Source organism: Seriola lalandi, unplaced genomic scaffold (genome assembly GCF_002814215.2).
Source record: "Seriola lalandi dorsalis isolate HSWRI2012SDOR001 ecotype SW California unplaced genomic scaffold, Sedor1 jcf7180002054901, whole genome shotgun sequence".
Lineage (NCBI taxonomy): Eukaryota > Metazoa > Chordata > Actinopteri > Carangiformes > Carangidae > Seriola > Seriola lalandi.
This window is the reverse complement of record NW_019525453.1, coordinates 1109057-1136944: the sequence shown is the minus strand read 5'-3', so window position 1 is coordinate 1136944 and position 27888 is coordinate 1109057. Positions and strand designations below refer to the sequence as shown.

The window sequence follows — 27888 nt, the reverse complement described above, 5'->3', positions numbered from 1 at the left end:
TGCTTCCGGCTTCAAACACACAGACAAACAGCGCTTTACTACGAGCAGAGAAGTGTCGAGCAACACGCATGACAACAGAAACCTCCCCTAAAAGTATTTATCCTGAGAGCAAACTGTGACAGGATTTCTTTGGTCGGTCCGAAATGCTTTGAAGTTTTCCTGAAATAATCAAAAAGAGAAAGAAGAACCTGCTCGTGGAAGAGAAAGACATTTTGAAAATCTTCTTCTGTGGAGGAGGAGGATTTTGGTGAGAATGTGAAGAAGCTAAAACGAACCGGCGGCAGCGTCGAACAAGTTCGTTTATGGAAGAAAACAAAAACACACAAGAGGAGTCGAGAAGTTATTTCGATGCACAAGGAGCCGTAACTCTGTGTGTTTTGTGAGCGTTTCGAGTGTCAGACAGAGAAGTATCCTCGGGTTAATGCTGTTGGTGTCTGGCTGTAATATTACTGAGACCACTAATAGTGTCCCGGAGAAGCCGTGGAGGGGACGGGACCGCGCTGAGGTAAGATAACTCAGGGCCTGCTGTCATGTTGGACAAATTCTATTACACTTAAATAGTGTAATTATCTAGTGCAAACAGTGAAAGTTGTCAGGAATATAAGCCCAGTCATCCTCTTAGTAAGTGTGGAAATGAGGAAACCAAGCTATTTAAGGAGTTTAAACAAGTTAATCCTTATTTTTAATTAAACAGTGTTTTTTTTTTTATCTCAAAAGAATTTGGTTCTCTTGAGTCTTATGAATTCCTCCCTTAATATATGCTCTATGATTACAGATGCATTCAGTCATAGATTACAGCTGCTCTGCAATGATATACAGTACTATAAAATGCTGTATACTAATTTTCAGCCACAAAGTACCTTAGATAAGAGTAGAGTTGGACAGCATTTTATGGCATCTGAATCCAGAAATGAATCCTCTTATCAAGACCAAATTATTTTGAATACCTTATCTAATCTATTTAGGTTTTGCTTTCAACAACTGTATGTAACAATAGTTATTTATGCTGAAGAACTGAAACTCAAATATTGACTCTCAAATAACTGAAGCTCAGGTTTTTCCAGATTTTCTACAAATTTGCCTTTCAGCTATATATAGTTCAGCACATATTTTGCACGTCACTGTTAACTCATATAAAGGAAGAGGAGGTGGTAAAAGATTTGACAAGAGACTTGGGACTTAACAAATTATTTTATCAACTTGCAACCAGAACCACTTTGGGACCGGCTATATGAACTGAAAACTTGCATCATGTTAGCACTAGATAATTAGACTGCATTAGATTATATGTTACTTCGAGGTTTGCCACTAACAATTACTGTCATTATGGAATAATCCACCGATTACTTTTCTCCATTAATCGATTCATTGTTTGGTCAATAAAATACCAGAAAATAATCAAAAAGTCAGCTTGTTTTGTCCGACCGACAGTCCCAGACTCAGAGAAAACAGCACATCTTTGTATAGGAGAAGAAGGAATAATCAAGGGTTTGGTATTTTTTGCTTAAAAATGACTTAAGTGAACAATCATAATAGTTGCAGATTGATCAACTAATTGATCAATTGACCTATTGGTGCAGCTCTAGATATTTCATATTTGGTTGGACTTTGTGTCCCCTAAAGGCCTTCGTGTGGCCTTTTTTACTTTCTGGGAACCACTTAGCTTTAAGATTGGTTCTTGGCTTTGAGTATCCCATCTGCTTGGAGTGGGCAATATGGATAAAATTTTCTCTTGTGAAATTTTTTTTGCAATATTGATATATATTGATATATGTAATATAGTTAAGTTTCCAGAAATTCTGTTAAGGAGCTTCACATGTTAAGGTTTTATAATCAGACCGGGATGTGTGTTTTTTTGGTATATTACCTTAAGTCCTGCTCATTGATGTGCGACATTTCCCTCATTAACTTAATACACCAGGGGATTTGGCAAAAATCTCATAGACAAATGTTGACCATCTCACTGTAATAAGTTGTCATACCGCCTTCAATATTCAACAATCATTGTCTACACCTTGTAAACTTTTTTTTTTTTTTTTTCAGTGAACCGTATGTAGGTTTATTGCCCACTTGTGTGGGCAATAGGACAGTTTGAATACTTACGCAGTCCCACTCAATCTGACATTAGGCTGCGCAGAAGCACAGACAACACTGTGAAGTAGTTTACATGTGCAGTTATGCCAGCCAGTATTTGTTTGAGTTTTGTTTCTTTTTTATTGCAGTTACCACTTTTGGTGCACCAAAGGCAGCACTATGTTTTCCCATTATGATTATGGCACATCAGCACAGTGGTCAGTCATGGTCAGGCTGATGGTTTGCTTCCCTGTGCTGCTCCATGGATTTTGTTAATTGGTACAAATATGATATATTCAATATAGTCAGAATGTCAACATAGTCTTCATGGATTATTCAGCATATTTTCTGCTGAGACATTTATCTTTTATCTGGAAAATACCTTTAAGGGAGGTGAAGATATGTGGGTACCAGAGTTGGGCTGCACATACTGTACCTTTTTTTTTTTTTTTTTTAAAGTCTATGTGGTGCAATGGGTGTCCTCTGTTGTAGGTGGTCCTACTGTTAAGGCCCAGTGAAATACCTTTAATTGCTAGATAGACCATGGCTATCAGTTCAGGTAGTCCAGTGTTACGCAGCTTTGAGGAATTCTTCTGTTTAATAGCTTTTAATATTATATTCAGTGAAACTTTAATGATCCCCGTGGACAAATCTGACCTTTTGGCAAGTGCAAAGTCCATCAGTAGAAAGAGAAAAAAGTCTTTGGGATGTAGCTAACCATGTGCAACATGCAGTGTGAAAAATGCGCCTGGGTGCCCAGTGCTGCTTCAGTACAACAACTTAGCCATTTCACAGAAAATAGATCCACTACTTCTGCATGAAAGATTCAGAATAGACAACAGAACCAAAATAGCCTGTAAACACCTCTCTTTCTGTCCTCGCTCTTCATTCTTTCACCCAGCTCTCTCAGTCCTGTCCTGTACTCTGTCCTTTCCTCCCTCTTTCTCTCTCTCAAACGTCGCTCACCTTCTTCTGTGGGCCTTCATATTGTTTTCATTGAATCTTTTTGAATGATAGGGTCTAATAAGCAGAGAGAATATGATTATACCAAGTGAAAAAAGCAGCACTGGTGGTTGGTAAGCCACTCGAGAGACAAGCCATTCAGATTGTTTCCTGCCTCTCTCTAACTGTGTCACTCCCCAACAAGGAAATCCCATGTTTACCTCGTAGTTCATAGCCTAATTTCTTAACTTATCTGGAATCAAAACACATCCCAGGGCAGTTTCTAGCAGCTCACCACATGACGAGGGTACCAGTATGTTTGAGCAAGCCCGAGGTCTGGACTGAGAAGACTTTCAAAAGCTCTTGTTTCAAAAAAGTTTGAGCTTCAGTTTATTTTTGCTCACTGCTCTGCACGACAGAAGTGATAACTGTGTGCAAAAAAATATACAATGTGTTTCTGACTCTGTTTGGACACACACATACTGGATAATCTGTCTGCATGAAATACAAAGTGCAGTACATGACTGCAGTTGGTATTTTAATGCTTAAGAAAAATTCATCTTTTGTAGTCTGAGTCTGGCCAAGTTGAAACTCAATCTGAAAAACCATAATTGGAAAATTCGATGTTTCTTGCAACTGATGCGCAGTTGACCACTGCGCATCAAACACCAGTTGTTAACTCCCGTCGCAAAGTGAAGCTTATTTGCTTAGCCTTTTTGAGAGCAGGACATGTTACTACAACCTGTTGCTTGTGTTCATTAACATACAGAGTTTGTTAAACACCTAAACCACTAAAATGAAGATGAACAGTTGTATTCAGCTGTATTATTACTAGAGCCTGAGTGCATCCTTCTCATTCACAATAGAAAATTCTAAAGTAGTGTCTTGGTTTAGGGGCCAAAATGACTGGTTTTGGTTCCTGAATGTCTGTTTCTGATAAGAATACAAGCCTCCTACACTGTTGCACAGCTAAAATAGAAAGTCCAGTAAATGATAGTTCTTGAAACCACTGCAATAATGACTTGCAATTTCTTGAAACAAACCTGAAAAATCTACAGTATAAGATCAAAAACATGCTACAGGGAGCGTGTTGTGTTTTGCTGCAGTGCTCATTCAATGACTTATCACGTCTTTATCTGCATCACTTCAGGACAAGGAGATTCCACAACTGAACTGTAGCCTTTTCTCGATCTCGCTCTCTCTAGCTTTCCGTCTCCTCCTGTGCTTAATTCTGCTGCCACTTTTTAACCGTGTTTGCCTCTCTCTCTACCTCCTCACCTCATTTTCCCTCTCCCCCCTGCCCTTTCTCATTCTCTGAATGTTTCTCTATATCTCCATCTTCCTGCCCTTTTCCATGCGCCTCCCTCATTCATTTTCGCCCTGAAAGAATGTCACCTTGAAGTTATTTTATTTTTAGACTGAAGTTAATTTCAAACAAACGCGACTGAGCAGAGCAAAAGACTGTGAGAGTTTGGTCAGGCTGGACTTTGGTGTTGCTCCTTTTAGAACAAAGGCTTGTTAGGCACAACGTCAAAACGAGCAGGAAAAGGTTCATACAGCTGAATATGTAAAACTCAAAGTGGTTTCAGAGACAGTCTGGTGTAGATTGACCAGTAATGTAGCTGGATAGGAAGGAAGAAGATTACCACTGAGAGGGCCAAACACTGAGCTCTGTAATAAAACAGCTGTTTGATTCAGATGAGGATTGTAAAAATCTCTGCTTTTATGGAACATTGATAGAAGAGAAGGCAAGCTATTTCTAGTGAGTGAAACATTACCTTGCTCATTTTGATTTTCTTCAATATATTCATCCCTCTGTCCCCCTCCTCATATATCTATCTGTCTCTCTCTCTGTTAGTTTTCATTTCTTTAGTTTAGTTCCCAGTATGAACAATGATATCTTTTATTTGGGTTAACAGCAGGACAGCATGAATAATCTTCTTTGTCCATTACGCAATTAGGAATGACTTTTTCAAGAATGGAAAATTGGACTTCCAGTGTCATTTCTGAAAAATGTATGACATTTTCATCTTAAAGAATGTTGTCGTCATTTTAATTTTCACTCGATTTACTTTCCACCTCATTTGTCTTACCAGTTTTTAAATAGTCAGACAGACAAGATACTGCATAATGAACTTTCCCGGCCTCTTTCATTTTTCAGGGGTGGGTGCAGATTTTTTTGCAGTGTGGAGCTACTGTTACTGACTGAATGCAGAGGAAACACTGAGAGCTGTTCTCCGGACCTCCCTGCAGCTTCAGGGGAGATTGTCAGATGTGTACCCAGCACTCAAAGCCCCTGGCCTGGCCGCGGGGATGGCAGCCTCTGCCCTGAACCTGAACAGCCTCGGAGTCATGAACAGGTCGGTTGTTTTAAGACTGCACCGTTTTCCTGGAGAGTTTTGGGAGTGGGAATGCTTTAAATATATTTGGTCCATATTTTTTTGTTGCAGCTGAGAAACTGTTAGACTGGACTGTATTTTTAAATAATTACAGAGCAATTAACACAACTATGTTATTTATATATATATATGTATATATATGTATGTAATGATAATAGCAATTTCTTCGTTCGTAATCTAAGCTTTTGGAGCTTCACATAATGAACTGTAGTGATTGGTTTGTGATAATCAGATTACAAATTTTCCATGGAAATACTTTCCAGTCCTGTGGTTTTACTATTCGGTATTATTCTTTTCTCTCCTCTCCTCTCCTCTCCTCTCCTCTCCTCTCCTCTCAGCAGTAATCAGTTTCACACTCAGTCAGGCTCCTCTAGTACCACCTCCCGAGCTAGAACCAGCCCGGTCGCCCGACCTGTGCTGCCGGTTCCAGATCGAAGCACCTACTGCCAGTTACTGGGTGGGGGAGCGTTGGGTGGAGGTCTTTACAGCCCAACCAGTCCTAAGGTAACTTAGTTTCCACATTTACCCTTTAAGTGTTTTCCAGTTGTTTCCCAAAAGTTCATCATCCATGCTAAAACACCAGAACAACAGAGACATACTTAAATCTATCAGTTTTGTCATGCTACAGTGATTGACTGGGTTCTGATGAAATGTAAAGTTGAACTCATAATAACAATAATATAAATTACATTATAATAATTAGGTAACTGCTAATGTTAGCTAATATTGGCAAACTTATGATAGATATTTTTATATTGTGAGATATATGATACAGTCATTTCCACTGTCCAGTAAGAGCTACATAATCTTGCTTTAAAAAATACAGAAAAACTGGAAAAATAATGGAATAAATATAAAAAACTGCTTTTGCTTGTACTGGCAGTATTTGCAGTATTTTGCCAAACAGCTGAAGATCATTTCTCGAGCTGTATTTTAATGTCAGCTGATATGAATGAATCATTTTTGTGTTTATCTGCTCCTAGACGAGCCCCCGATCCCTTGGTCGAACCTTTGTCTTCCCCCCTTCATCCTCGCTCTGTACCAGCCCCACCCCTCGTGCCCGTTCCCCCTCCCCGCGAAGCCCGGAGCTTCTAGGAGTCAATGTGGGCCAGCGAGTCCGACGCCTGAGCTCACCCGGCGGTGAAGAGAGAGGGGAAGGAGACGGTCAGGAGGAGAGGGGAGGAGAGACGGGAGGGGGAGAGAGGAGAGAGGAGAGGAGACGCCAGGCACAGCTGCTGCAAATTCACAGAGAGCTGCAGAACGTTGAGGTGATTTTACACGTGCCTCCCTTCTTTGTCTACGCAACTGTATTTCTGTCCTCTACTGTGCCTTTTGTGTCTCTTTCTTACTTTCTACACCTACGGATCTATCTTTATCTAGAAATGCAATCATTAAGCAATATAAAGCAATGTGTGAAAAGTCCGAAGGATTTACTACTTTACTTTGATTTGTTGGGTAAGTCAGGAAAATGCCAGTGACTCTCACCCAGCTACAGGTGATGATCCCAGAATTCAACTGTTACTCAAGCTTTGAAAGCTGAAGTAAACATAAGGAAATGAAGACAAGCCACAGTTTGGACTGAGGCTCAAATTCAGCTGTGTCTGTTACTGCTTTACTGTTTTTATCTGGTATGAATGCTAGAGAAGGGTATTTTGGATTCAATTTTTTTTTGCATTGGAATATAGTGTGATCTTCATAAATGTCATATAACATTTATTGGTTTAATATTGGCTTCATATTTGTAATGTTTTTCTTTTATGTATACAGCTGAAGGCCAACCTACATTAGTACTTAGTTTGAAATCGCTCGACAGTCACACTGAATTTGTAGCTTTCCAACAGTTGATTTTTTTTGATTATTGCCAAACGAGGGGAAACACTAGAAACTGTAGCTGTGTGTCTCTACGTTAATTCTCTATGTGTCTTTCAGGTCAGGGGAAAAGTGGGCATTTTTGAGGCCCACATTTCCGGGATTCGTGCCCAGGTGCTTAACAGTGAGCTCCAGCGCAGCCCTCGATCTCAAAGACGATCAACTAGCCAAACACCCTCCCATCCCAGCCAAGGAAACACAGCTATTAAATGCCCAATGACCCACCCACAAGAGAGTCAAGTTCTCTCTGTTGTCCAAAACGGGAGAGAAATGGGGGAAGAAATAACAGCAGGAGAGAGGAGAGGAGGAGCAACGAACGAAGGCGAGAGGGATAGCAGTGCTACTAAAATGAACACAGAGAATAAGACACTGATTGGTCAAAATGGCCGCCATTCGGAAACAACAATGCAGACCCCCTGTTTAGATGGGCTGTTAGTTGTTCAGGGTTCCCTTGGGGCATTAAACCCAGATGCAACAACATACAGAGAGAAAAAAGATGGAGAAAGACTGAGAGTAAAGGAGGTAGAAAACAAAGAAATGCTGGAGGAATGGACAGAGAGAGAAGTGAGAGATGAGAAAGAGGACCAGTTGTGTCCTGAGATGCTGCTCCATACAGAGGCAAACAGGTTGGAGGTTAACCCAGAAACCCCTGCTTTTTGTTGGGCACAAAGCAGCGAGAGCTCCCCTTGTTTGCTGGACATCACCGATCACACATCCAACCACTCTCCCTCCATCCCTCCCTCCATCCCTGCAGTCATAATAACTGACCACGGATTGGAAAGCCAGCCTCAAACTTCAGAAGGCCCCAGCTCAGACCAGGGACTATGCTATACCCCTAGCCCTAGTTCTAGCCCTGTCCCTGGGACAAATCCGTCCACACGCTCCCTCAGGAAGCTGTCGTCCTCCTCCACGTCCTCGGCTGGTTTCTCCTCATCTTGGGAAGAGTCTGAAGAGGATATTTCCAGTGATACGGAGAAAGGGGAGCAGCTTCTCAACCCTGCGCTTCTCAGTTCTCAACAGAAAGCAGTAAGTAGAGCCACGTGTGACTGCTAGTGTGTGTGTCTGAATTTATATCACAGTAACCGCTTGTGATTCAGTAGACCTTTTGTAGTTTTAAATGGGTTTGGAGACTTTGGAAACTACATTCGCTCAGATTGCAATATATTATCGGCATGGGAAGAGTCAGAGAAACAGGATGGATTACCTGTAAAAGTCAAGGGATACATACCAAAATGTTTTTAGCCACGCTAGCAACAAGGCTCCAGGAAGGTCTTTTGGTTGGTCTGTCAGTTGGTCCACCACTTTGGCCCCGACTGAAATATCTCAACAACTATTAGATGGATTTCCATGACATTTTTTATACCAATTTTTACTACAGAGATATTGGCACAAAATTTTGGAGAGACTTATGGTGGAGGTTGTCATTTGTGGTTTTGAGTGAAGTGTCTCGGTAACAATTGAATGGGTGGGCTGCCATGAGATTTGATACAGATACTCATGTTCCTCTCAGATTGAATCGTGGTGATCCTCCTACTTTTCATCTATCATCAGGTGAAACCTTCCATTTATGATTAAAATACTAATAGCATTCTCATCGACCTCAGCTGCCCTTTGTCTTTAGCACTAATGATCAAATGTTAAGCATGCCATCATGCTAGACTATAATTGTATACCTGGTAAACATAAGCATGTTTGCAATTGGGATGTTGACATGTAGCAAAGCTCTGAGTACAAGCTCACAGAGCTGGCTGGAGACTCTCACTCTTGTCTCCTATTCATTGTATCAATTTATTTCATTAGATAGTGTCCAGCTGCTACATTGTAGAATTTAATTGTTACAGCAAGTTCAGCTGTATTGGAGCACAGAAGTATTCACAGTTGGGGAAAAGTAAAAAGTTAAAAGTACTGTAACCTTAATGGTAGGAACCTTTAAATAATCTGAGGAGTTTTACAAAGGTCATGTATCTAAACCCAAAACCTAGCTAGTGCAGAAGTGGGGATTTTCAACTAATCTGAAGGTCTGGAAGGGAGTTTGTCTTATTGCGGGTCTCTGTTACCAAGTGTGCCTCAAAATGTGTCATTCAGTGTGTGTGTGTGTGTGTGTGTGTGTGTGTGTGTGTGTGTGTGTGTGTGTGTGTGTGTGTGTGTGTGTGTGTGTGTGTGTGTGTGTGTGTGTGTGTGTGTTTGTTTCAGTGTGCCTGTGCATGTTACTGGGTGCTCCTGTGTCAAATTGGCCTGAGCTGTCTCCCTGTGTAATGGTTGACATTCACAGTAACAAAGCTAGCTTTGTGGCCCGACCTGTGTGTGTAGGTGTGTTTTTCAGTGTGTGGGTAATGTGAGGGTGTGTGTGAGAGAGAGCGGGGGTGATAGAAAAAGGGAAAGCAAGAGAATTTGCCAGTCACACACACTTAGGCTTTGCCTGCATTTGGATGCAGTTCAAAGAGGAGGCTGAGGCCTGTTTGGGTACGTGTGTGTGTAGGTGGGTGGGTGGATGTGTTTTTATTTGCAGCCAGCATAAGTTCACGAGGCCATCTCACTACTGCTTTGAAACATGATTTAATGCAGGATTGTATAACTGATTTTACAAGTTTTTCTTAAACAATGTGCCAGTTCCACAAGTGTCCCTTTTTTAGGACTTCTAGCTATAGAAGCCTTCTCTTCCTGGGTTTCTGGCTTTAGGAATGAAGTGCTCATGTTTACTTCACACTGTGAAGTAATCAGTATCTGTATCAGTTGAGCTATCATGAATCTTATATGAGCTTTAAGACTGAGTGGTTTCAACCTGTGAGTGTACTACAACTGACCTTATAAGCATTTAAATACTCATTTAATTAACCCAAAAATCAATATTGAATCCAGTATTTCTACATATATTTTTAAGACATGGCTTTTTTTATTATAACTATCAAATTTTCCAATTTTCTTTTTTTTATGAGAAGCAGCAGCAGCAGAGAAAACTGAAATATTGTTATTGTGACCACATTGCAGAGCGGGATTTATAGCTAGCCAGCTTATCCAGGGATTCTCCACTTCGTGCAAAGTGATGGATGCAGTTTTCTTGCATATTTAATCGAATGGCCAATCCCTAGACCCAAGTCCCAGCTCTCCTAGGTGACTCGGATCAAACTATTTGTTTAAGTGACTTTGGCTGGTGAATTTGCATAGTGTTTGTATTGCTCTTTGCATATTTCCGGGCATTGTTTTTTTTTCTTGATCCAGGAAAGAAAGAGACAGAAGCTCCTGATGGAAGCTGCAGCTGCCTGAATGACAGGGTTTATAATTACTAGTAAAAGTCTGGGTTTCCAGCATCATTGTGCAGAGATGTCAAACATGAGGGTTATTCATGTTCTTGTCTGTAGTTTGTCACAGTTCCTGATCTGTAGCCTAAGGAAACCTGGTATACGTGTGCAAGAGGCAAACATGCAGAAACACATAAAGCATGCTTCCTCGTGTGGGAGGTATGTAGGAGAGAGGAGAGGGAGAGACAGAAGAGAGAGGAAGACAGAGAGAAAAACAGTGAGTTTGGAGAGTGAGACTGGCAGAGAGAGAGAGACAGAGGCAAAGAAAGAAAGAGCACAAGAGGAGAAGTTGTTCAATATGTTCTGTATATTAACCATGTTTTCTTAATTTGACATTAATGGAGACACATTGCTTCTTCTTATGGCTATTTGATGAAGGAGTGACTTGACTTTATTTGATATATAACAATTAGACCCAACACTTGTATATTTTTATGAGACATATAACCATGTACTGGGAAATACACAGATGTAAAAGTGTAGCTCTGGTACTACTATATACTGTACATACACATCAATGTTACAGAGAGACAGAAGAGAAATGTACCAGTAAAGGACAGGTTCTTTCACGCTTGTGAAAAATAAAAAAGATAGAGTATAAGACCAGTGGTTTCTGCAGAAACTAGTGGCTGCACATATTTATTCTGCCAGTAGCAAAGTTGATATTCATAGGTTTACATTTTGTTATATTTTTGTATTTAAGAGCTCATTTTGGATGCATTTGTTCCATATCCTGATGACTGAATTCAACATTCACAGTCATTTGAATGAATTAATGCTTCTCTGTATTATTTACCCAAGTAAGCATGGTGTTTTTGTTTCTTGCATAAATGCAGTCAAACACGTCTGCTTTGTTATGGCTATTAGCTTTTGGATTATATCAACTGATTCTTTTAAGAGTGTACATCCTGAGCTGGCAGAGGCTGGAATCTGAACAAAGCCATATATAGCCACTATTTGGCTGATCTTTTGACTGTTGGGCATCTCTCCAAGGTTAGAAGGCACATATGTGCTGCCAGTGTTTCCCTAGTTCTAGTAAATTGGCAGTAAAAGGGCACCTGCAATAGATTGCCATCTGCGTTTTCTATTTTTTTCTGAAATTTCAGTTGACTTCTGTGGAATAGAAAAAAAAGAATCTGCCAATAGTATAGAGTTGTGTCTTCTGTGAGGTGATACTGATCGTGTGCTTTTCTGTACAATTTATCTTTAAGTTTCCTTAAACCAGTTTGCTTTCAGAGTAGGCTGAAACCAAACGGCTACAGATAAAAAACTCATAGAGATTTGTGGAAATGCAAAACTTTTAGCAATTAACCATTGTAATATATTGTATTAATAATCAGAAGCTGGCAATGGCAGGGTTTAAAGCTATAAATGTTCAAATGTTTAAAAAAAAAATTAACTATTAATTGATAAAACAAAACTGTATCAAAACATCATTCTGAATGGCATAGAAATGAAAGTCTATGTGTGTAAATGAATTGGGAAAAAAACACTAATAAACAATAAGAATTATGGGATATGTCTGTACAATGGACACATATTCCACCCCTTCATACTTGACTTTACCATACATATAAGTGTACCTTCTAATAAATTTGAATCACCTCATTTCTTTTGCTTAACACTTAGTCAGTGAATCAATTGTGACCTAGGTGCCAACTCATTTTGGTAGTCGATTCATCTTTGAACTTGTTTGTCAAGCACAAATGCCTGATATTTCCTGGTTCCAGCTTCTCAAATATGAGGATATGTACTGTCCTCTGTTTCATGTCACAATAAGTTGAATGTCTTTGTGTTTTGGACTGTCAGAAACTACAATTTAAAGATGTCACTGTGGGCTCTGAGTACTTATTATTGGCTATTTTTCACTTTCTTTGACATTTATTTTCTAAATTATTAGTAGATTAATGGTTAGATGCAGCCCTAAAATAATGATAAAAATATGTTTTATATAAATTTGCTGTCAAAGCTTAGTGGTTCCTGCAGCTGTGTTTAAACCTTGCTGATGTGTAGAAAATTCCAGCATCATGTTTAGCTTTTAGGCAAACTGACGAAGGACACTAAAGCTAGTGGAGCAGAAGCTACAGTGGAACAGAAGTGGGGCAGGACTTATGAATGTTTCTCTATAAATGATGCAGAAGGTGTGTTGTTACTCATTCACACTCTTGACAGTAAGTAAAGCTTGAGGTGCATTACGTTGTTGGACACATTTCAGTAGTCAGCCGCTTCTTGAAAGGATGGATTAATTAAATAAACCCATACTACTCAACTGTAAAACACACACACACACACACACACACACACACAGACACACATATATATATGCATATACTGACACACCCTCTGTACACAACACAGTACAATTTTTGCTAGTTGCACTCTGCACAACATCAACACTGTACACACACAGAGAAACTGTTCTTCTCACAAACACAACTTATGGCACATTGGCTCACATCCCTTTTTATGATCCTTTGAATTGTGATGACACAAACATTAATCTTCACCATCCCAGGTTCATCATCCGCAAATCTAACCCTGAATCTATCCTCATCTCCAACACCAAAAAAAGAGTTCTTGTGGTGGACTACACTTGACGAAAACTCATAACTGTAACCCAAGTGGGCCGGCACAAAATATTACCACACGCACACACACACACACACACACACACACACACACACACACACACACTGTTTGTACTGCAGTGGAAAATCTTCACTACCACGGCGGCTAGTTGCCTAGCAACCCTGTGACGTCAAACCGAGTTTCCCTCTCACAGCTGTATATGTGTGTGACAGAAAATCTCTGAGTTTATGGGTGTGTGTGTATCTGTTGTTTGTGTGTGTGTGTGTGTGTGTGTGTGTGTGTGTGTGTGTGTGCGCATGCGAGTGTGTGTGTGCACGTGCGTGTTCGTGTGTGTGTGAGAGAGAGAGAGACAGAGTGCATACTTGGTTTACTCTGAGAGGGGAAACACCGGTCAATTCTTTATTTGGCGTTTCTGTGTGAGGTTGTCAGTGAGAGTGCGTGTATGCGCGTGTTCAAGTTGCCCCGGCCTCGGAGCAGTGAGGGCAGCCTGACGCTACTGAAGCTGACATTTTGGCTGAAAGTATATCTTTAGTATTGGATCCAGTGCAGAAGTGAAATGTGGTTTCACTTGGTTTCAGAGCTGTCAGAAACATACAGGGGAAACCTTTATGTGATGTATGAATGCAAAATGTGATGTAGAGTAAGCCTCAGCCTGGAGGTCCAGAGGTTGCACTTCTGAATGCAACAGCTTTTTAACAGAATTGATAAGAAGTCTTGGTTAATTTCTGCTCTCTGTTTGTAAATCAGATTTGACAGTTTCATATTAACATGAACATGTTTTATAGATTATTCTGCTGGTTAGTGAGAAAGTTATGAAACCCCCAAAGCTGCCTCTGTTTCTCATGTTCAGTTCAGGGTGTTTCAGAGTCGAGGTTAGATCAGCAGATGCTCTTTAATGTTCCATAGTGACCTGAATTTGGAAACAACTCTTTCTTATCAGAATAGAGTATTTAGTTACAACATAACTGAACAGCCACATCAGAAACATCTAACCCTTTTTTCTTTGAAGTGTCGCTTTTTCACACCTTTGTATAGCCGTCAACTTTGCAAAGCTAGTTTTCCACTGGCCAACCTTGGTTGCTAAGAGATTTATCATGCACTCTCCAAGCATGGTGTTTAGCCTGCATCACGCTCCTTGCAGTTTAATCTTGTCTCGGTGTGTGCGTTCGTGAGTTTGATTACGGTGTGCATGTGTGTGTCTCTCAGCCTAAACTTTGCAGACTCAGACAGTTGCAGTATTTGTATCTGCAAGGGGACCTTGTGGTGAGCGATATCAGGCTTGTTGTTTCCTCAGTGCCTCTTCGTTGAAAACATCAGCATGCATCAGTGTTTCCCCTGCCTTTTCACATTACACATTTGTAACCCAGAGTTACCCTTTGCCCAAGTTCTTTTTCTTTCTTTTTTTCACCATTCTCACCACGCTCAGCCTCACTTTACCCCTCCCTGCATGCAAATGAGTAATATCTGGTTGCCCTGTGTAACCTGAGTTCTTGTGGTCACCAAAAGTCAAATTTCCATACATGCATATTGTTTGTGGCATCACGCTTTTCAATATTGCGTACGATAATTGCTCAACATGACCAGTAACTTATTTCATGTAAATGCATGTTGCATGACACGTGTGGAGAAAAACATGATGTGCATTTCTCGAGATAATAATCAAGGAGCCAATAAAAACTCTTTGCCTCAGTGCTTCTTTTTCCCTCCGTGCTCTTTCTGTTGTTTACAGAGGGCAAGGCCTTTTTTTTCTTTCTTTTGTTTGTAGTCAGCGGCGGATGTGGAAAATACTGTCGCTGAGGCAAGCGGCAACCCCCCCCACTTCCTGTCTGCAAGAAGTTCCTTCGCTTACCATTTCCTCTCTCTCTCTCTCTCTCTCTTTCTCTCTCTCTCTCTCTCCCTCATTCTCTCTCAATGGAAACTTTACTGTTTTTCCTGCTCTCCTCTTGACATCCAGCTGGTCTGGGGATAGAGATAGGAGAGACAGAGCAAGACTGCCGGAGAGCAATGAGCCAGAAAAAGATGGAAGTTCTAGGAGAGAGAACTTGGACTTTGCCATATCAAACACCTCCTTGAATTGTATATCAGTCTTAGCTTCATGTCCAGCCTTGCTAACTTAAAAATGATAATTTTCCATAATTTTTAAAATACTAACTTAAAATACAAAATGGAATACTAGAGATATGCGACCATTTAGCACTTGAACCCCATGAAGCTAAGGAGATGAAGCTTGAACCACATGTTTTGAGGAATTATTTCCTGGTAGAGACATCCATTTCTTCCTGTGGGTGTCTGATGATTGACAGTCTGGATAGCGTAAAAAATAATGCAGGCATTGATATGGAAAAACCGATAAAACAGAGACACGAAATACACCAATTGAAGGCTATATGTAGGTTGGGATGCGTCATCTTTTAGTTTTGAAATAGTTTTTCATAGTGTACAGTAATGAACAGCAGCAAATGACTTCTGTAAAGGTCAGAATACTTCCTACTAAACTGATTGAAGTGAAAACTAGGACTGATGTAAGGGAGGACAATCTAGATTAATGCTGAAACAAGAAGCTGATTAATAGATCTTTTTTTCCTCAATTGATTGACAGAAAATGAATCTCCAACATTCGGAATATGTTTAGGTTGTAGAAATTGTGATGGGCATTTTTCTCAGTTTTTAGGCATCCTGTATAAAAAATTAATGAATTGATTGCAAACATAAACATGTGAATTAATTAATCAATACCAACAATTGTTATTTGTATCCCTAGTTTAGATAAACCTTTAAAAATAGCTGTATTATCCTTAAAAATGACAATAGATTGTGATGAACAGTTTGATTTAAGTGCATATTAAAACTTTTCTGATTGGATACTCATTACTAAACATCTCATTGGAAAGTTGGATACAGCTCTAAAGACACTGTCAAAATGACTGTTGATTTTCACTCACAGTTTCCTGATTTGAATGGCTTCATCTCAGACCCTCTATGTGACCACACATTCTTGACATGTTCCTACAACTGCAAATACTTTCTCCAATAATCATCTCAATGTTTGCACAAATCCTTTTATCCACATGTCACGCATTTAGACACATTCATGCAAATTTGTTTTCACAGGCTCTCAGAAGGCAATTGATGCTTCTGCCAGCTGTGAAGTTATTATTTGAAAGAATGTCTTTCATTTTTAAGTAAAACACTGTCATCAGTGTATTCATTTAAAACCACATAGAGAGAATGTCCAAACTGATTTATGTGCATGGCTAGACATGGCTGTTTCTCACATGCTCATACAGAAACTCTCATAAAGCTTTGCACTCAATCATTCATACATAGTCAAACATATACAGTATATGTAGGGAAAACACTTATAAATGTATATATTTTCTTCGCATTTTCCACGAAGCCTCTACATTTTCCCAGTACTTCGTGTGCGTTCACACTTATACACCCACTCACACACACTTAGCTCCATCTGTGTCTTTCAAATGTTGTGACCTGTGCAGAGATTTGCATGCTCAGATTATGTTTGTCTTCTGTTTTGCCAATCAAATGATCCACAATTGCTTATCCCTGCATACACACACATGGAAATCGTGTGGGACGTAGAAAGAGGAGCAAGTGAGCCTGAGGTGCTGGTTTTTAAAGCAGAAAGGGACAGAGTTTGGGTGTGTTGCAGAAGAGCTGCAAAGATAATCAGTCTTGTTGGTTTGTAAACTGACCCCGGTTGACTGAAAACCCCATCGGTCATGATGTGGTCGTCATGGCTGTATTCAGTGTGGAGTGTTGTTGTGTCAGTCGGAGCCATCTTTATCATTACCATCATCCACCTCCGCACCAGCCGCCATCAGGTACCGTCACCTACACTGCTAGTGTTACTTCTATTTCAACCAGGGCTTGCAGCTGCTGTCACAGAATGCTTTTATACCACGATTTAGTCCTTGTTTAGTAATGTTTGACAGCTCTACTCTTGGAGTTAGATTTTATTGATCTATAATAATGCTGGTAAAATCATTGTGGTAGTTGAAGCCTTTATTTTTATTTTTTTAAGTTACACACAAACTGATCCTCCCTCCTCTTGTCCTGTACTGTCCTCCTCTGATTGCATTTTAATGTCTCTAGCTCCTAAATCTACACACTGAGACGTCTGTTAATTCTCACACTTGATGTAGTCCAGACTTTCCCTTACTTTCTCTCTCTTGCCCTCCACAGCTCACACACCCCACACACACACACACACACACACACACACACACACACACACACACACACACACACACACCAGCTATAAGTGGGCAACATGGTAGATGGATGACAGTCTGAGTTGACAGAGAAAGCACAGACACTGGCTACTTACCAAGCTGCAGCCTGATACTCTTGCTCTCTTGCTAACTGACTAAAGATGGTGGAAAAAATGAGAAGGGGAATACCACTGGGTTTAACTTATTTGTCTTTCTGGTGGTCTGCAAAGCTTAATCAGTAATGCACTTCCTTTAACCACGGGACAGTGGTAATTGAGATATGTTTACTAAGTTGGATATGTTCCTAGTCATATCTTCAAATTGACACATGGAGGATCCCATGAAACTGCTACTAGATGTTGCCTTTTGCCTCCAGGCCACCGTCGTCTTACTTTTGTTTCCTGAAATTGCAAAGAAAGCATTATGTTATATAAGTTTAAGCACAGCAAGGCAAGGCAAATCCTAGTAAGCCTAATGATATCTGAGGGTCAAGCCTTGCAGCTCTTGGAGACCCACTTCAGCTGACCCACCTTGGAGTGAGTTTCCACCATGTGACCTGTACATGTGTGGGTTTTCTTACTCTTTTCTTCACTGGGGCAAAGAAAAACCCCTCATGTGACTCTTCACTTCCTCAAACAGAGCGAGAGAAAGGGAGATGAGAGTGTGTGTGTGTGTGTGTGTGTGTGTGTGTGTGTGTGTGTGTGTGTGTGTGTGTGTGTGTCTAACCATAGATAGTCATGCTATCAGCTGATGAATTTTCATCAGGTCCAGATTATGTGACATGGGTTATATATCTCCTTCTATGGTCCTCTTTTTTTCTTATCTTATCCTTCCTCCTCTCCTCTCCTCTCCTCTCTCTTATCCTTTTCTCCAGTTATTTGTAGACATAATATTATTTCTCCTGGTAGTTTCAGACCAAAAGAAACCTTTGGTGTGTGAGATAACATATTTAAAAGGAAAGTTTATCTTGTTTTGTCTGTTTTTGAACGGGACATGACTTTTCAGTGAGTGTTGAAACTGTATCACAAAACATCCAGTAACTGACCAGATGTGATTATTTAAAGGTCAAATAGATTACAGTGTCTGAGATCTAAAACCTAATCACAAAGGTTGTGCAAAGCATTTTCCTAATGTGTTTTTAGGGACAACTCATATTCATATTTTCCGTGCTGCTGTATCCATTGGTCACTCTGTTACAAAGCTGCACAGCTGAGCATTGTTTAAACCCACAGAACAAGACATCTGGAATTTTTCCATCTGATGTAATGCTCCAGGCTTAAAAAAAACAAACAAACTGTTTGGGGTTTGAATATCAAGCATGAGTTACTGTATCTTCACTGAGGTGTTGCAACATGAAGCAAAATTAGCATGTTTTGTAATAGCCTTGAATCTACTTGCAGCACAGTTTAGGAGAATATTAGCACTCAAAGGGATAAGGACGATTATTTTTTTATGTTTTTGCTCATTTCAATATGTCACTCATCTTCTTCATTTTTACATAACTTCTCTTAATCTTATCCAATAACCGTAACAGTTATTGTCATTCAGTAACCATACAGTACCTTGAGAAAGGTTAACACGTGTTTCTCCAGCTGCAGTTCTTCTATAGTTAAATATTAATATAACATTTTGAAGGAAAGTCTTTCTATGACAAAGACAGAGAGCTCGAGAAAGGGAGAACTGGCCTTGAATCAGTTTGTGGTCACTGCGAGAAAACCTAATGATGTAGAAACAACTCAGAGGCAGTGTATGGCTCTGTTTATGAATGAGGGAGTGTTTGTTTGTGTGTGTGGCAGGAGTCCCGCAGTTCAATGTGTCCTTGCCAGGGACAGGGAGAGCCCTTGGAGAAACACTATGTGTGTGTGTGTGTGTGTGTGTGTGTGTGTGTGTGTGTGTGTGTGTGTGTGTGTGTGTCTTACAAGGGGAAACCCAAGCTTGATCCTCCAGAGGTTCTTAAACAGCCAAAGAAAAAAAGAGAGAGGGAGGGAGAGTGGAAGAACCAGGCAGAGAGAGCGAAGACAGCTCCCCCAGGTTTAAAGATGCATAACACCAGACATTTCAGAGGGGAAGTTAAAATACTGGTGCTGGTGAATTTAAGCTTAAATCTGCATGAGACTGTCTGAGAGATTAAGCTTTTAGTAGAGTCCTCTAAATTAATTTATGCATTGAGTTGGTAAACTCTGCCCCATACCATCATCAAATGTCATGTCTTCAAAAGGCTCCACATTTTTTACATAACCAAAAGTAAAAAACATTATAATTACATTGACTCACATTAATTTTCAAAAGAGAGTGAGTTGGGTTTAAACAGGTTTAGGGATGGAGAACCTCAGGCCAATGACCATGAATATTTACTATTAAACCAGTCAGGCAGGTGGCCACAAGCATTATGGTAACACACAGAGCATCTAGTGGAGTGAATGGTTATTAGATTCCTCCCTCAAAAGCACATCCTGATCTTTCTGAAGGATAATCACTTTGTGTTTGTTTGTTTTTGTAGCACAAGTCTTGGAAGAAGATCAAGAACATGGTCCACTGGTCTCCGTTTGTGATGTCCTTCAAGAAGAAATATCCCTGGATACAACTGGCTGGGCACGCAGGTATGCGGATGTACAAACACACAAATTATATGGTTCAGAATAATAAAAATGTAAATGCATTCTTTTCAGTCACGCAGCAGAGGTTGGAGGCTGAACACGGGGCAGGCAGGCAGGGCCTTGACACACCAAGCAGGCAGTTGGGCCGGAATAAAATGTCTGTGATCTGTAGTCTGGCACTAGTGGTGGCTGTTTGGCCGATTGAGCATATGGACCAGTATTGGGGGTTGTCTTTATAGAGCCTAATCAGCCACGTTCTCAATTTCTATTCTGAACCTACAGTATGATGAGACTGATCAGATTACAGTGGCCTACAAATTGTTGGCTAGATTTAATTTGTGTTGTGTTGTGTTCTGATAATGTTGTAAAGTTTTTACGACATCTTTGTGGTGTGCTCAGGAGCATTTGAATCAGCACATCAGTCAGTCATTGCTGGTATGTGTATGGATGGGTAATAACGGGATGGGGAAACATCAGGCGATGCCCCCTGTGAATAGGTGTCCTGGAGGTTGGAGGCTCAGCTAAATAAAAATAAGAGCCTGCAGCTTACTTCACAGTAAAAGTGTGTCTTTTTACAGGGAGCTTCAAGGCGGGAGCCAACGGACGCATTTTAAAAGTAAGACACCCTTTCCCATCAATTACACCTTCTATGTCATTACACAGGAAATTGCTCAATGTACATTCTGTCTCAGAGAGGTTCCACATATTATTGATGGTGAATCAGTGTAGCCAAGGGCACAAAGTGATGATAAATTGTTGATGATATTCTTTAGAAACACTGTGAATGTGAGCAGCGCTGCTTGTCCCTCTTGATGAGGGATGTGCTGCGCCCGTATGTGCCTGGTTACCACGGAGACGTAGAGAAGGACGGCCAGAAATACAACCAGATGGAGGATCTGCTGGCTGAGTTCGACTTTCCGTGTGTGATGGACTGTAAAATGGGAGTAAGGTGAGAAAATTGACGTCAGATTACATGACGTCATCATAACCTTAAAACAGCAGAATAGTGAGTGGGTAGATGGACGCCACACCTCAAAATGATGATAGATAATATTTCATGTACATTGCATGGATGTAGTAACTGTTCCTCAACTTTTTGCCTTTTGCAGGTGCCTTTAACAATAAACCACACACTGTTTGGTGTTTTTTTCCCTCAACAATTAAGGGAAATTCTTAGGTGTTGTTTTATGCTTCTGGCCATTTTTTAATTGGTTATTATAGCAATGTACTCACAAACTAACCACTTCATTTTGCTGGTACAATCCAAGTAAAAGCACCTAAAACATCTGTAATAATTTCTTGCTGCACATAAAATCTGTATGTGAAACACAGCAAGTTCCTTTGGCCAAAGTTGAGCCTTGCAAACTGTAAGAACTGTGATAATTTTACCATTCGCTTTTGCTTCCTCTGTCTGGTTAACTCGGGGGGTCTGTTTAAAATCCATATAATCATCTCACCGCTTGTGTGCTTCCCACTTTTTTCTTTTTTTTTTTTTTTTACTGATGGGATATTTCCAGACCTGAGCATTTGTGTTGGACAGTCGAGAGTGCAATGTTAACAGCTGTTCTTCACTCCTGCTTTCTCACTCTTCTCAGGACCTACCTTGAGGAAGAGCTGACCAAGGCTCGGAAGAAGCCTTCACCGAGGCCTGACATGTATCAGAAAATGATTGAGGTCGATCCTCAGGCACCTACATTAGAGGAAAACGACCAGAAAGCAGTGACCAAACCCAGATACATGCAGTGGAGAGAAACCATAAGCTCAACAGCCACCTTGGGATTTCGGATAGAGGGAGTCAAGGTAAGACTCACAAAGAGAAAAGTGTGTGTGTGCGGCCTTCCTTCCCTTCTTTCTTCCAGTATTTAGTGCATGTCTGTGTGTGGGGATGTATGTGTCCTTCAGGGGCATGATCTAACTTCCTGTTTTGATCAGAAACTTCCTCTGAAGTATATATTTGCGCATGAGTTGCTTTGTCATACATGAGGCCTGTCTGTGGCAGCTCTATAGGCCTGAGCATCTGGCACTGACACCACACACACACACACACACACACACACACACACACACATGCACGCACGCAAACACACGCACACACACACACACACCAATTCTCTCTGTCTTTATTTGAGGGTCGTGACTATATAAGGACATTCACAGCCTCCCGGTGGTCTGTTGCCATGACACTAAGGGTTATCCCCAGAAACAAGGGTGTGTGTGTGTGTGTGTGTGTGTGTGTGTGTGTGTGTGTGTGTGTGAATGAATTAGTGTCAGTGAGAAGAAATGTTGCTGTTCATGTGGTTCTCTCTATATTTGTAAATGTGAATGTGTGTCTGTGTATGTCTACATTATATAGATATTTTTACCATAATGTATGTGGAAAAACTGTAGGCTGTAACTGTAACTTTAAAACTTGTAATCAGGTGTGTGTGTGTGTGTGTGTGTGTGTGTGTGTGTGTGTGTGTGTGTGTGAGAGTGTGTGTGAGTGAGTGTGAGTGAAAGAGAGATCCCTAGCTGTGCTCACCATAAAGGGAAAAATACTTTTGACTCCAAATAGTACCTTGTTACCAGGCAGCCAGCAGAATAAGAGTGAATTTATTTCACTCTGAACCAACCAACTGGTTGGTGACAACTGCTGGTACTGCTGATCCTAATGATCTGTACTACTACTACTACAAGTTGCACTACTACTTCTGTTAGTGCTACTACATCTACCGGTACTTCCACTTTACCTTCACCAGAGGTGGAGAGTAAATTTAATATGCTTTGCAATGCTACCTTTCTTGATTATTTCTTTTTTGTGAGACTTCATAGTTTGACGTGTTGTTACCAAGACTCCAAAGACAGAACTGTGCAATGAGTTGATATGAGTGTATTCGAAAAAGTTTTTTTTCTGTATATAACCCAGTAGAACACAGTCAAAGACCCTTCCCTGCTTTACAGCCAAATCTCTAAAAATATATTTCCCTCCCTGTTTCCTTTCCTCCCCTCATTGTTTGTTCTACTTTTCTTGCCCATTCTCTCCTCTGCTCCTTCTCCTTCCTCACTTCCCACCCACTGCATCTGCCCCATCCTTCCAATCTGTACAAGAAGCCTGGAAGTTGTAGTTTCTGAAGTTATTACGTAAATATAAACAATTTTTTACACCATACTGCTCCTTACAGTGATATACTGTCACATACTACCAGTGCAAATAAACATCATGTTGAGCTCTGACATAGTTAGTTCTGACACTGATGGTCTCCTCTCCTCTCCTCTCCTCTCCTCTCCTCTTCCTCTGTAGAAGGAAGACGGGACAGTGAACAGAGATTTTAAGAAGACGAAGACGAGAGAGCAAGTTACTGCGGCCTTTCACGACTTTGTCAAAGGAAATAAGGACATACTGGTGAGTGTGTTTGTGGTTAACTGTGTGTGTGTGTGTCTGTCTATGTCTGTCTTTCTGTGTGTTTGTGTCTGTGTGTTTGTGTCTGCATGTCAATGGCCTTGACCATGGGACAGAAAAACAGTTGAGGAATGGAATTTTGTTGAACTGTTTTGTGCTGTTTTAAAAACCCCATTGGAAACAAACAGACACACACACACACACACACACACACACACACACACACACACACACACACACACGTATACGTACACGTACACGTACATAGATGCACATGTACACAATATGACCTTAAGCTTCCTGGGCCAGAAGAAAAAGGAAGTCCTTGGGAACTCCCTGGGCCTCTGCGCACACACACGCACCCGCAGATGCACACTGTTAGTATTTGAAACCATTCATGAGTCATTCATGTGTTGTATCTTTTATTTGGCATTATTATTATCAAGACAGGCATTCAGTTTTTGAAATTTGCCCAACATCCATCTTTTAATTATAAAAAATGCTATTAAAGGATATACTGTGGAGCTGACTGGTCTGAGAATAGGAATTAAATGGCTTTAGTTAGAGTACAGTTTTCTAGCTGATCCATTCAGCAGCCAAATTCTGATAAAGCCACACAAAATTTCCTCCAGCAGAAGTGGGCAGAACTTGGAGAACAATATAAATCTAAGTCTTGTGTGTGTGTTTTTTTCCCAGAACGGTTATCTAACCAGGCTGAAGGAAATCAGAGACACTCTGGAGATCTCCCCATTCTTCAAAACCCACGAGGTAAAGACACGTCCAATGATGGGAACAGTGTTGTACTGCTGCTCATGTTGGTGCTACTCCAAGAAATAAATATTTACATTTAACATAAGACTGATGATATCTTTCATTTATTGATTAACTTAATTTAAGTCAAAAATAAAACTCATATTCATAAATGAATTATAGTGAAAAACAGGTTGTTTGTGTGAAAAATTCATTCTGTGAAAAAAAAGTCACTGTGCGTTTTAACAGATACAAGGTTGTCTTTTTTCTGCACTGACTATTTGTCACATTTTGGTGAAATTATATTTTCTACTAGCCTGTAACTTGAGTACAGAAAATGTTAAGACCTGTTTGTGTTTAAATTAGTGTTTAAATGTTTTTGAATTAGAGCTAATTCTTTATGTTATAGGACTGGGCTCAGTTTAATATGTTAGGATTCGTAATTAAGTATAATTCAGTGACAGGAACTGACTCGAGCAAACACACCAGTGCACATACTGTTTTGTCATGGAAACTGGACAGTAACGTCTCTGACCGCACATTGAGTTTCACACTCACACAAACATACAAACATAACAGTCAACATGAATATAAGAAGTTGATGTCACAAAACGGGAAGTGAGATAATGTTTTTAAAAGACTCACATAAACATGCAATGTTAAGTAAAAAAGATAATACAGGCTGGTTTAGTGATTATTTCCTGCCTTTGTATTGACCTCTTTGTCTCTCCTTGTCTCTGCAGGTGATTGGCAGCTCCTTGTTATTCGTTCATGACGGCAAGGGACGGGCCAAAGTCTGGATGATTGACTTTGGGAAAACCACGCCTCTTCCTGACGGGGAGGAACTAACCCACAGAGAGTCGTGGGTAGAGGGCAACAGAGAAGATGGCTATCTTTGTGGACTTGATAGTTTGGTGGGCATCATTTCATCCATGGTGAACTCTGAGACTTGAAGTCTGAAGTGAACATTTGGACTCACAACAACCACTTCCATTCATTCGTCATTTCTCTGGGGAACACTTTGGACTTCCTTGAGGATTCCTTCACAGACATTTGTCCTCATATTGGTAAACACATCATCCCATAACAATGCGTGGCCGAGTCGTTGACAAATGCAGTCTCTTTCATATTCAGCATATTCAGATCTACTACTTCCCCATTCTTAGCCTTGTTGTGTTCTCCTTAACCCCTCAACAGGCCTTTATCACAGCAGACATTTTAACTTGTCATAGCAAGAGAAACACATGGGGAACTGTTTAACATGAACAGTTTGTCAGTCCCATTAATCCATGAGGCAGCATGCACAATATCATTAATGTTGTGTGTTCCACCTGTGATTCTTCTCCTATGACAAAGGGTCTGCTGTACAGGGTGCAGGACAACATTTTTAATAAGGAATTATTCATTTAAAAGCAGAAAATGTAGACTGCTTAATCCGATGTGAAAGGATAAGGGTAGGAATATTGTATATTTTTATTATTGTGAACAAATCCCATGAATCTCTTCATACTTTTAGACTTGCTCAGACTGTCTGGCTCTCAACAAGTGCATTTGTTCCTATTGAGAATGTTTTTTATCATGTCACACAAATATATTCTTCAATTCAAAAAAAGGGCAAAATTATTTCCTAAAACAGCTGGACATTGCAGTTTTTTAGCAGATGTTACTCAAGCAGTAGGAAATAGTGCATTTGTTGGTGGCTGTTTTCAGCTGTGGTTTTCTAGTAAGGAATTACAGCAGCCAGACATGTGGGATCAACTTAAAATTAACTGAGTGCCAATGTTCATCATAATGAAGAACCATATCACACACTGCAACAGTGTGGCACTTTGATGTGTTTTTAAATAGTTTTTTGTACAGCAGTACAGCTGACAACTCAGACAATACTTGTTAGCGAATTCAGTTGTTGGTTTTGGTCTTTTCTTGGGATTTGTTGATAGTATGAAAAATATAGAATATCACCAGACTTGAAAGCCGCTTTGTATGGAAGCTGAAATATTCTGACTGTGGCACCCCCAGGTGGTAATACAGAGAAGACACTGTCATCTCATTTTTCACAAACAAGCATTTTTCCTCCTGTAATTTGCCATCCTAATTTGAAAGATGCTTTTATTCCATAAAAATAATGGTTTTAAAATTGCAGAGGTTGAAAACTTTAATGCCAATCATTTGGGACCCATTCATTTTGAATAACTGCCTCATTCCCAGCTCCTTTGTATATCTGTTAGACTCCAAGTTCACTTAGATGCATCTTTGTTGAATCAGAGTTAAATTGTATTTATTCCTTAGCAGAGCTGAACTCCTTTTTATTTGATTTTTTTCCTTTTGACTACAACTTCCGCACATTGCCAATTTCTTTAAGAAAAAAAAAACAATCAGCACTTAATTATATTTACACTGTTAGAGACTGTACAGTTCAGTATGTTTGTACTCACAACATGATTTTAGGTTTGTTTTACAGTGGAAAACAAAACTAGTGTCTTATCTCCTTTTTATCTTGGTTTAACCTGGCAATTAGGTGGAGCTAAATCGTACATCTGTAGTAGTTACTTTTTGTTATGGAGGGAATTGTTTCATATGTAACATATTTGTAGCCAGCATGGCGTCCGTAGTACCTTTGTGGCCAAACACTTATTACCCTTCTCACACTTTGTTGGGATTGTTCACAATGTACAGTAAGATTTATTATGTTAGATGTAGTTTTTTATTGTAACATTATTTTAGTCAAACCCTGTGGAACACTTACAGCCATGAACAATCTTATTTAAGCTATACAGTGCCTTGACATCACAAAGCCAAGTCAGACAACTGAAAATATGTTTCTACTTATTATTGTCATGATGGAACTTTTCTCCTAGTCTTAACTGCAGGTTCCCATGCGTAGTCTTACATGGGTGCATGTTTATTATCCTCTTAAAGTTTGGGCTTAATTTGTAGGTCATTCTGTTTTTATTTATAACGTTATATTATGTTTTGTTTTGTTTTTTTTTTAGTTAATGGGATACTGTGAGATTTTTAATTCTGGGCTGTTATGTTGTTTTGTCTTCAAGCATGTGTTACAGTATGAGTGAAAGTCAAACTATGAGGAAGCTCACTGACATTGTGGACAACCCTTGCTCAAACCATTGGATATGGCTATAGAAAAGAGTGATGGTGTACAGATAATGATACACATATTAAAGGGGAAGGCAAATAGTCATGTAGAGACTGGAGAGAAAAAAAAGTCGCATAATGTAACAGGTTCTTGATGAACAATAAAAACTTAACAGATGTTTGCAGTGACGGTAGATGGAGAAAGAGACTGATTATAACTCCATGCAGTACCTTCTTAAAGAAATAGTTCAACATTTTGGGAAAATGCTTATTAGCAACCTTGTCAATAGTTTGATGGGAAAGAGACTGATACAGCCTTTGTGTCTACTTGCTAAATATGAAGCATATGCAGGCATAAGCAGATTTTGTTACCTTTTGAACATATCCAGGCTAGCTGTTTCCCCCTCTTTCCAGTTTTTGTGCTAAGCTAACCAGCTGCTCATTGTAATTAACAGACACGAGAGTGTTGACCTTACTCTCAGTCAACAAATGTATTTCCCAAAATGTCTGGATATTCCTTTAAGACCAACCATCTTAGCTATTGCTTATGCTCCCCGATGTGCACTTAGAGTTGTTTCTTAGCAGATATCATGTTGTTCTGGATTTGCCAGCTTGTGTATTTATTTGGATTGTCCTTTAAAAATGTTTGTATTTGGTGAGCAAAAA

General features: G+C 40.0%; 1 protein-coding gene across 2 annotated transcripts; it reads left to right on the top strand.

The window, feature by feature from the left end:
• The first annotated feature begins 12 nt into the window (after positions 1–12).
• On the top strand, positions 13–27888 carry LOC111672703 (uncharacterized). 2 transcript variants are annotated; one of them, XM_087180361.1, is made up of 12 exons: positions 13–505; positions 5177–5375; positions 5756–5918; positions 6398–6682; positions 7344–8309; positions 19904–20003; positions 20579–20616; positions 20774–20949; positions 21596–21800; positions 23281–23382; positions 24076–24147; positions 24873–27888. In XM_087180361.1, the coding sequence occupies exons 2-12, from the start codon at positions 5329–5331 to the stop codon at positions 25080–25082; spliced, it is 2364 nt and encodes a 787-aa protein (XP_087036487.1). In that variant the 5' UTR covers positions 13–505; positions 5177–5328; the 3' UTR covers positions 25083–27888. The 2 variants fall into 2 exon arrangements, with proteins under 2 accessions (XP_087036487.1, XP_023286004.1); XM_023430236.2 differs by having other exon boundaries at positions 5753–5918.

Bases quoted from the DNA above. Each gene is read 5' to 3' on its own strand.
- LOC111672703 (XM_023430236.2), top strand. From the start codon at position 5,329: ATGGCAGCCTCTGCCCTGAACCTGAACAGCCTCGGAGTCATGAACAG. The intron at 20,950-21,595 runs GTGAGAAAATTG...CACTCTTCTCAG, and splicing joins GACTGTAAAATGGGAGTAAG to GACCTACCTTGAGGAAGAGC. The intron at 23,383-24,075 runs GTGAGTGTGTTT...TTTTTTTCCCAG, and splicing joins AAGGAAATAAGGACATACTG to AACGGTTATCTAACCAGGCT.